General features: G+C 37.9%; 1 protein-coding gene across 1 annotated transcript; it reads left to right on the top strand.

Moving 5' to 3' along the window:
* The first annotated feature begins 4,204 nt into the window (after positions 1–4,204).
* On the top strand, positions 4,205–10,287 carry mc2r (melanocortin 2 receptor). The gene is made up of 2 exons (XM_082149765.1): positions 4,205–4,385; positions 8,008–10,287. The coding sequence occupies exon 2, from the start codon at positions 8,078–8,080 to the stop codon at positions 8,996–8,998; it is 921 nt and encodes a 306-aa protein (XP_082005891.1). The 5' UTR covers positions 4,205–4,385; positions 8,008–8,077; the 3' UTR covers positions 8,999–10,287.
* The last annotated feature ends 934 nt before the right edge of the window (positions 10,288–11,221 follow it).

The raw sequence follows: 11,221 nt of genomic DNA, 5'->3' as shown, positions 1-11,221 counted from the left end.
GCAATTTTTTTTTTTGAGCATGTCAACGTGTAAAATACATGAAAAACATGTCAATTTATTGGTTAAAAAGAGAAAAACATTTATGCTGGTCACACTAACTTTGATTTGGTGGACAATGGTGTGTCGATTATTAATAGACCGAATATTTCACAGCAAACCTATGGAGTTAATTTTGTGCCATAATTAAACAAACAAATCCAGCATTTTGCAAACAAACTCGATCTGCATAAACATTTTGCAAAAGAAACCTTAAAAAGGTTAATTATAGATAAAGTAAGACAGAAACACGCCTGTTCACTGGTCATTTTCCTCAGCTGTATAGGCAAAGGCAAGTTTCAAATCAGTGCTTCTCCCGGAGCTGCGTTTCAGTCCAAAATTGTCATGCCCTTAACTTGCTAACTTCCCTCTGTCTCGTTCACTCGGATGTACGTCATTGCGAGTGCCCACTACTGGCGGAAACTGCAATGGGCTGAATTGGAACGTCCTAAGCCCTTGATGACTTGGAATCAGCTATGTAGTTGATTTATTATTTACATTTTTTTTCCTTTAAGAATTTGTTTAATGAAGCATCCAAATGTTTATAGGTGTGTTTGGGTTGTTTTAAATAAATACAAAATATAATTAATATATCATAGAGTTGTCTGTTGTGGTGGTGATTAGACGAGATATGTGGTGACGTCACAATCGTACTGCATTGTGGGACATATAGGTGCCTGAAGTGTACATTTGAAGTAGACTCGCTCACTCGGTCAAAATCGAGGGAACGAGGGTCTGTCCATATAAACTTCCCTCGTCCACTTCATGAAGTGGAACGCACTTCAAAATGGCGGCGGGGATTCCCTCGAGGGGAAGTGCTTAGGGAAGTTCGCAAGTGTGTGTCTAAAAGTGGACTGGAACGCAGCACAGGAGACTAGCGTTAAATTAATAACCTAGTTTAGCGCCATCTACTGTTTTAGAAGAGGGAGTTGCTCAACTGCATTTGTGAGAAAATCTGCCTGGACACATTTGTGAGAAAATCGAGCCGAGAGATCTCATAAAAAGCCAAGTGTCTCACAATCATAACAGACAGATATGTATTTTTATGCACTAGATTTGGTATTTGTTCAAAGGTTACATGCAATTTGTAGGATGGTTTGTATTTATTTGTGAAATATTATCTAGGCTCATTTATTTATATTTTTAAAACACAATACATATTTGGTACTCCACTGCATTTTGTACTTTGTACTTGCACATTACTTTCTGTTTGTTTGCGAGTTGAGTTTAACTTTGCAAAACAGATCGAGTTTGTTTGCAAAATGCTGGATTTTTTTGTTTAATTATGGCACAATATTAACTCCATACTAACCTCCTTTTCCCCCTTTGGATTAGTAGCTACTCTAGTGACCTCTGCTGACGACGAACAGTCTCACTCAAGAGGTCAGACCAGTGGCCAGCTGCACACACTGCTTGGACTAGTCTTAAAAGTTAGTCATCTACATTTTTTCTTCAAGACTGATCATAACTGTTTTAAGTCAGCTACATAAAAAGGTAGATTTGAATGGGAAAATTAAGATTTATTAACCCTGGGTTAAATGCTAGTTGGTCAAACTAGTTCCTTGAAGCCCCCATAAAATCTTTTATTTTCAGATTTTCGTTCTGATTTTAAGTTCTGCAGAATTCGACACGTCTGCCTTGCACTCGCGAGAGTTTTTTGACATACGTCAGCATGACATCAGAGCAAGGCGGACCGAACTAGGACACATTTCTAACCGGCATGCATCTCTCGCGGTGATCACCGGTGATCGGTTCTGCACAGAATTAGCTCATCTCAAACAAGCCTATTAGTAAACATTGCAAGATGGCTATGGATGAACACCAGTTGTTTGAAACGGCTTTGGCCGCTACAATGAATGAGTTAGACTTGGCTTTTTATCTAAAAGATGAACAGAAGACGGCGCTCGAATCGTTCCATTGCAAGAAGGACGTTTTTGCTGTTTTGCCGACTGGATACGGCAAGAGTCTAATCTACCAGTTAGCTCTAGCGTATGGGGCTCTGGATATGTCACCCTGTGTATTGTTGTGATTGGTCGTAGTGTTATCCAATTGCGTGCAGTGAGATTTTCAAATGCATGCTTGGTGCCGCCCCTCGAGTTGGGCGATTTTCATTACTCAATGCCAGACCCTTAATCTTTCGGATTTGGGTCTGGATTTCCAGGCTACTGCACTTCAGCTTCATCTTCAGATTTTCTGTCCAATCAAATGCTCTCTGTAAGATCATACCCCTACACTGTAAAACCTAACACTGAAAGTCACTAAACGTACATACATTATAAAGAGATGGTGAAGCTGCGGCTAAAATCTGTCACTTGTTCACAAATTTACTGTGTTCTACATGATGGATGGCACATAGTGCACTATAGGGGACAGGGAACAATTCAGACAGTGTAAATATGCTTTCCACTGGGGCAAATGAAGTCCGGTTTCACTTTATTGTCACGCGACACAAACCGCCGCATCGTTCACTCAGCAGATCATAATGTGCAAATCCGCACAGGCCAGAAAATGTATCTGACCCATTTGAATTCTGCACAGAATGCTAGATTTTAGAGTGATATGGAGGAGATAAGGAAGAGAAACGTTTAGAGATTAGGAAGAAACTGACATTAAGGTGACAGGCATTAAGCGGTTTAGATCAGACCATTACCATTTTGTCTATTTAAACAGGGAAAAATCTAAGATCGTCAGTAAATTAAGTCCAATAAGTAATTAGTAGTTCAAGTCGAACAAGCCTTGTGTATGTGTGTGTGTGTGTGTGTGTGTGTGTGTGTGTGTGTGTGTGTGTGTGTGTGTGTGTGTGTGTGTGTGAATTAATTCTGAATTGAATGTGAACTGAATTGAATGTGAATTGAATTGAATTGAAAATGAATTAAATTGCATTAAAAAATGTATTGAAATGAATGTGAATCAAATGTGAATTGAATTGAATGTGAATTTAACTAATTTGAATTGCCCTAAAGTGGGACACTGCCTAATGTGGGACACCTAAGGTCTAGTGTTTGTAGGTCCCCCATAAATACATGAATGCCAGTGAAACTATGGGTTAGCCAAAGCTGTGGTGTCATGTGATCAAAATCACATGATCTCTCAAATGTCCAGTCATATTTGAGGGTGGAGCAATCATCAAACAGGAAGCGCCACCTTGTGTGAAGACCACCCAAAGGTCGGTGACATAGAGTTTGGACAAACTGGATATTGAGTATAGATTTATTTTAAACAAAACAATCCTGCTACTATTGGCCTAATGTGCTTATGAAATGTTTGTCCATCAAAAAAAATTATAACTTTGAAACTAAATTTTTCACATTTTATCAAATTGATAAGGTTCCACTTTAGGATGTGGTTTCAAAAAGTGGGACAGTATGATTCGTCTAATGCGGGACAGTACTTCAGTCAGTGAAAAATGTGTGGCGGGGGATGGTTTGTGCCCCCCCCCACACTACTCTGTGGGCCTTTATATTGTGGCTAGGTTTATGCAACTGGCCCCAGCTTTGCATGTTTGTATTTATTATCTTTGGACAATGACTTTAATTGTTTTGAATGAAACTCTTGTTGTTTCACTTAAATGCAACCACAAAAAGAAAATGTTTAAAAAAGACATGTAACATTGCAAAAGAACAACTTAATAAAATTACAGGACATATACGCCTCTGTCACGATGATGCTAATGAACATCTATCAAGTACAAATTGTGCCTTATAATTACAAGTAGTGCATAGCCTGACAGAGGCAGTCTACCTTCTCATGTAGAGTTCATTGCTCTTTAATAATTGCTCTCATTCAACACATCCACTACTGTTTAGAGTTTCCAACTTGTTTTAGAATGGTTTTAATTATGATTGTGAGGTAGAATGAAGTTTGAAAAGTCTTTGAAACTCAAAAAGTGTTTTTTTTTCTTCCAGTAATGATGGGTGTTCAAACTGAAAAGCTATGCCCGGGGACTCGTCACCGTGTGTTTAACCTCGTTTTTTTTTAGACTATATATGTTAAAATAGAAACAGAAAATTCCTTTATTGCTCTTTAAAAAGGAAAAGGTTGAACAATGAACTAACTACTTCACTTATCATTGATGAGAGCAGCATGTTGTTTCCATAAATGCAACATGCGAGTAACAAGGTTTGATAAATAAAGGGTGTTAGGGAGGAAAGGCCTTGCGTCGTGCTTTACTTGGAACACAAATGGTTCACACTGCCTTGAGCATTCAAGGATACACAAATACACAGGCATGACCACACACACACTGTCTATTAACAGCCAGAACTGTTTTCCGGTGCCACCAGACTGATGTCTCTGCGACATGTGAAGCTGAGGAAAAATCCCTGTGGGTGTGTTTGATTAGAAAAATGGTACGTGAATTTGATTAGAAAAATGGTATGTGAATTTGACAAATATTGTATAATTTGACACTTAGTTCATCAGTATCAGATCTGAGGGTAAACGGTCTAAAAGTGGGCATGGGCTTGATATGGATGAACAGAAGTTTAATGGTCAGGAATGTTGGATTTTTGTAAACATGTGAGGTTTTAATCTCTGGCTCTGTTCTTCCTGCCTTTCAAGTTCTAATTTTGGTTGCTTTTAAGCTCACATAAATGGAAAATGTACAGCAGATTTAGGGGGAGAAACACATTAACAAATAATGGATCAAACAAAACAAATGAGCTTTTGTGTTTGATGTTTTTATCCGATCCTCAGTATGAAATGTCATTCAGTCATGTTGTAAGAGGTAGAGGCTTAAATAACTAATTTTTTTCTTCTTCTTTCAACCTTTACTTGGAAGAGCTTACAAGTCCATTTTTGGACATGACCTGTCACCTGGGTTACATTCAAACCCAGGTATTCCATGAGCATCAATATGTTGACATATATGACCACATGAACAGCTCAATCGTAAATTTTTAAGCATTTTGAGCCCACTGTATGTCATATTAGCTGCATTTGTTTGTGGGGTTTTTTCAGGAGATGTGGTATTTATTAGGGACGCGCCAATATAAAATTCTGTCCGATACCATTAAGCTGATATTTTCAAGTTAAACATAATAGATATGTTTTAAGATATGTTAAAATAAACTAATTCAATTTACTTCTTTATTATTATTTATTTTTAAATGTATTTATGTTCACCAAGGCAGCATTTATTTGATAAAAAATACAGTAAAAGTTATAGTTTAAAATTTTTTTTATTATAATTTAGAACTGTTTTCTGTTTTAAAATGTAATTTATTCCTGTGATGGCAAAGCTGAATTTTCAGCATCATTACTCCAGTCTTCAGTGTCACATGATCCTTCAGAAATCATTCTAATATGCTGGTTTAGTGCTCAAGAAGCATTTCTCATCATTATCAATGCTGAAAACAATTATGCTGCATAACATTTTTGTAGAATCTGAGATATTTTTTTCAAAGATCCTTTACATCATATGGAATATCCTTATTGAACATTATAAAAATCAGTGGGGATTTGTTTAAAGGCGGGCGTACACGGTGCGATTTTTGCTGTTTTTACGAGCTCGCAGATGATTTTTTTTCATCTTTTTTTCATCGGGAGAAATCGAGTGGAATCGGTGATGTTCGCATGGTCGCGGCCTTTTACAGTCTATGGTCGCGGCTCGCAGCGTGTGAGAGGAATTACGAGCCGTGCCGAGCATGTTATGAGCACCTCCCCGACCTCCCGATCATTTTTAAACATGTTTAAAAAATTCGGGGAGTCGGCCCGATTTTCACCAGCTGTCCCCTATTGCCAAATCATACACAACCACGTCGATGGGGCTATACCTCAGTGGCAGCAACCATACAGCCTGCCATACACTGTCTCTCTCTCTCTCTCTCTCTTTTAAGTTTTTATGTTGAAAGGAATGGCTACTGTTCTCTGCTTTTCAGCAAATCATTTGCACACACATTTCTGTCATTTTTCTATCTGAAGCTTTGCCTGCATCATGCAACATTGACGGTCTCTGTGTTTAGCGCGAAAGCTCACGTGATTGCTGCCGGCTCGGGATAAAATTCGTGCAGGACAGTCGTGCCGTGACGCGATTATCAGTTAAACTGACCCGCAACGTGTGCAATCATGACCTCCCGAGTGTCCGAACTCGCACCGTGTACGCCCGCCTTAAGACTGCAAGGGAAGCTCGGCTTCCCCTATAATGTCAAAGAAATTATGGTCAAATATGTACTATTGTGTTAACATTTTATTGACTAAAAATGCGTTAGAACACGTTCATCTCAAAGGCGAGTTCGTTCAGAATCAGTTACATATAGCAGGTCGGCTGACTCGATTTCCTTCTCATACATTCCCGTAGCGTCACAGTGCATTTCCCTGTTGAAGCCCAGCGTCCATTGATTTCAATGGGGCTGCTTTGAACAGTTTTTTTCAGTGCTTCGAAACTAGACGGTCATTGGATAAATGCTGCGATTATGTCCCGCCCACGGACGCTCAGCTGAGGGTGAATGAGGAGTGGGCTGGCCTGGACTCCGGGCTTCTGCGTGATGATTGGAGGGTCTGTCGAAAGGCTGCATCTCCTTTTTAGTCCAGTCATTTTATGAAAAAAGGTTGAACCAATTGCAACAGAAACAAACTCAGCTGATTTTGTGTCCTCAATATGTCCTGAGTAAGGGAGAAAAAAAAGCCCCGAAGAATCCCATTAGGGGAAAGTTTAGAAAAAGACCCAAATATAGCCTATTCATACGCCTATTAATTCTTTTTCTTACGTGAATAGGGTAAACATTTTAACCTTTAGATATCACCTGGGTCCGTGGGACTGTTTCTGGGGATTCACTTTTTATTTTACCTACCTTTTGTCTTCTGTATTCTCCTTACCATTGTCTCCTGTTCCTCCCTCAGACTCGTCCCCTAGAAACAGTCCCACGGACCCAGCCCCAAACCCAATTTCTTAGAAATGAATAAAGGCTGGTTTCTAAAGTAGCCTACTTCTTCCTGCCTCTATGTATTAATGCTCATGGGTAGCCTAAATGGGTTCCATTCAGACCTTAACATGAAGTATTTTACTGTTAAATGTCATTTTGACCTGGCAATACCCTTATGCAAATTAGCACATACGTAATTAGATTATGCACCGTTTTTCCATTTTAACAATTTCAAAAAACTTGTATTACATTTTTTGTTTGTCTTGATGTAAGTAATCAACTCAGTCATTTTCATGGTGATATCTAAAGGTTTTTTTTTTTTTTACCCTATTCAGGTAAGAAAAAGTATGAATAGGCTATATTTGGGTCTTTTTCGAAACTTTCCCCTAATGGGATTCTTCTGGGCTTTTTTTTCCTTACTCAGGACATATTGAGGATACAAAATCAGTTGAGTTTGCTTCCGTTGCAATTTGTTCAAGGTTGACCCCCATTTTGACTTAAAATGACTGGACTATTTGATTGACAGCAATTTCATACAATAAAAAGTCGCTGCTGCTGAAGCTATTCGAGCTCAGTCCCATCGCGGATTTTGCAAACGTAGTCGAAAGACAAACTGCTGCAACCTATTTCTTGGTATTTGCTTGTCGAAATAGCTAGCCAATTTTCATAATACATTTCACACAATATCTTTATTATATTATTACTTATTATATTTTTTATATTATTATTAGTAATAACTATTAAAATAATTAAAAAAATACTATTAGTAGTAGTATTATTATACTTTATTATATTATTATTTATATCTTTATTATATTATTACATTTATACAATTATACCTAACTCTGCTGGCCATTGAGAGGACACTGGTCAAGTGACTGGAAAAGACGCCTAGTTGGTACGACAGGGTCACAGAGCATTTTCTTGAAAAGGAACGTAGGGCAGAATTTACGTATAAATAAATGGACAATTTTTATGATGTAGGCCGAAAATGAGCTTCCCCTCTTTGAAAGACCAGCAGCCGCCACTGTATATATATATGGAATTAATGTACAACTCTACAAATTATATCCTTTTTTATCTTAATGAAAAAAAATTTTTTCTCCAGGTCAATTCACATCAAATCTTCAGCTGATCGAACAACCAAGTGTGATCCCCATGTGGTCTGCATCCAGACAATGATCATGAACTCTAGCAGTGAAGCTCCATTCACCAACCCCACAGACTGCGCTGAGGTTCAGGTCCCCAGTCAGGTGTTCCTGGCCATCGCCGTTGCCAGTCTGAGCGAGAACCTCTTGGTGATTTTGGCTGTGATCAAAAACAAGAACCTTCACTCTCCCATGTACTGCTTCATCTGCAACCTGGCAGTGTTTAACACCATCTCAAGCTTCTCTAAAGCATTGGAAAACATCCTGCTGATGTTTAAAGACGCCGGACACCTGAACTCCCGTGGCCCTTTTGAGCTGAAGATAGATGACATCATGGACTCTCTAATCTGCATATGCTTCCTAGGCTCCATCTTCAGCATACTCGCCATAGCCGTGGATCGATACATCAGCATATTCCACGCTCTACGCTATCACATGCTTATGACCATGCGTCGTGTGATGGTTATTTTGTCGGCTATCTGGGTGCTGTGTGGGACCAGCGGAGCGCTCATGATCAGTTTCTTCGTGGCCACCACGGTGAAAATCTTCTTTGTTGTGCTCTTCTTCACAGCTCTCTTCCTGATCCTCTTGCTATACGTGCATATGTTTCTGTTAGCGCGCCACCACGCCAACAGGATCGCGTCTATGCCGGGCGCCCAGGCACGTCACAGGCAAAGTGGCTTGAGGGGGGCGCTGACGCTCACCATCTTGATTGGAGTGTTTGTGGCCTGCTGGGCTCCTTTCTTATTTCATCTGCTGATTATGATGATTTGCCCAGAGAACCCCTACTGTGAGTGCTACCGCTCACTCTTCCAGCTACACGTAGTGCTCCTGGTGAGTCACGCGGTCATTGATCCAGCCATTTACGCTTTCCGTAGCACAGAGCTGCGCAATACCTTCAAGAAAATGTTCCTGTGCTCAGCTTCAAGGATCTGTAAACAGTGTGTCTGAGTGAAGGCCCCGGTATATACTCACGGTTCTGTTTCCTTCTTCGCTTAGGGGTAAAAAGAAGTTTGAAATACCTTTGCAGCGGTACACTGTTAGGGAACATCACGACGCCATGCACCCACACTACTGGGAGCTGCATTTAGCCTAAGTGAATATGTAAATGTGTGCTGCACTTTGTTCTCAGTAACAACCAAAAATGACAGTGCACAGAAAACAGCAGTTAAGAAAGCATCTGATCAGATCACAAGCTCTGCAGTTCGGCACCAAAGTAATGTCACATCACATTTATTATAGCACTTTGTACAATAAAGAGGCTTTTATTAAGATGAATTAAGCGGTCCCACCTTAATTCTTTCTCCTGACCATATATGACACAAAATATCATCTCTGCACTGTTGATGAATGGCTACAGTATTTTTTATTTTGTCGTTTCATCTGAATTTCAACATTTGTGAGATTTAGTCAGCCAAAACCGCTTTGAGGTTAATTGATCTAATTTTGTGCCTCTGGAAAATAGTTATCTATGGTATTGTATTATGTTATAAAAAATAAAAAAATAAAATTGTTTCTAATTGTTAATGAGGGATTTGTGGACACATTCATGTTTTTAGATTTGTGGAGTAAAAGTTATAGTTTTTATTTTCAAGTAAAAAGATCAAATTAGACCCTTGGGTCTAACAGGAGGCCCTGAGAGGCATGTTGTTACTAGTGTTATTTTTAAATGTAATAATTATTGTAATTAATGGGGTTATTATTCAGTTTTCCATGAATTAGATGTACATTTCAGACATCTTCGCTTTCATTAAAACGTATAGGTTAGTTGAGTGAAATCATTCAGTTTGCATTTACATTTTTGCTGTAATGACATATCTTCAAATAAAATATGGACAATTAAATATGTAAATATTCATATGCCTATATAAGTAACAGAATAATTTTACCTTTAGAAATGAATCTGTTTTACTGCTATTCTGATTTGTCTGTCATCGGTAATTCAATTCAAAGAAATAAAAAATTCAATTTTAAATAATAGTTGATTTAGTATTTTACATTAATGTCATTTTAAAAAGATATAAATATTAATAAGAATTATATCAAAAGTCATTTATACATTCTGTAAAAGTTTAGCCAGGGGGGCTTCTTACAACTGACAGGTAGGGGGCCAACTTACCCCAGTAGTGGGGCAAAATGGCCTCTTTGAATAAGTTTACATTTTGTAACAACTAAATTAGAAAATGTTTGTATTTTCTTTCCTTTAATTAAACACATTGGTTGATGCATCATCATCCTTCACATGCTAAACTTATATCTAAATATGTTACAATTGAAACATATGCACATTGTTCTTAAGGGGGGCATCTTCTCCAATCCATTAAACAGCTCTCCAGTGTGTTCATTTTTTTACCCATGTCTGAGCTTGATAGACTGAACAGAAGAAATGAACCAGAGAAGATTTCCACCTCAAAGAAAGCGGAGCCACAGAGAACACCTACTATGTAATTGGCAAGACCAATGGTATTCAAGGATGTTTACCTTTTCCAGAAAATTGAGCTTTGGCAAGCTGTTTCAAACTCCTTAAACAAACTCCAAACGAACTTCGTTAAGGCCTGATTTCGTTATGATGTCACACCAGTTCGTTCTTTATATCGGGGTCTTTAATGTTTCACACTATACTGAAGGAAAAGAAGAAATTCAATACACAGGTATTAAAAGACCACAACAATATTTATTTAAAACAAATTACACAACAAGGTTTAATCAATTAACATGAGTTAATGCATTAGGTATCATGAACTATAACAATAATTGGTCAGACTTTGGTTTAGGGTCCAATTCTCACAATTAACTTACTATAACTATGACTTTTTCCCCAATAAACGCCTAATTACTGATTATTGATAAGGAATGTAGAATATGGTTATGCAGAATAAGGCATTAATATGTTTTATATATAGGCTACTAATAAACAGTCAATATCCCAATATAAGGCAAATAAGCTAGTTCATATTAAGAATTGGAAGCTAAACTATAACCACAATTTTAATTCGTAATCAACAAATCAATTTAAATCAACAATGTTAATTTGTTAATTGTTTATTAAATTGTTCATAATTTATGTTTGTTCACATGTCTAAATGTGTTATTGAACTTGCAATGTTAAAATGTATTATTATAGAATATAGAATATATATTTGAGTAAACTCTGATTTTTTTTTAAATAAACAT

Source organism: Leuciscus leuciscus, assembly GCF_965113295.1.
Source record: "Leuciscus leuciscus genome assembly, chromosome: 20".
NCBI lineage: Eukaryota > Metazoa > Chordata > Actinopteri > Cypriniformes > Leuciscidae > Leuciscus > Leuciscus leuciscus.
This window is presented reverse-complemented; position numbering and strand designations above follow the sequence as displayed.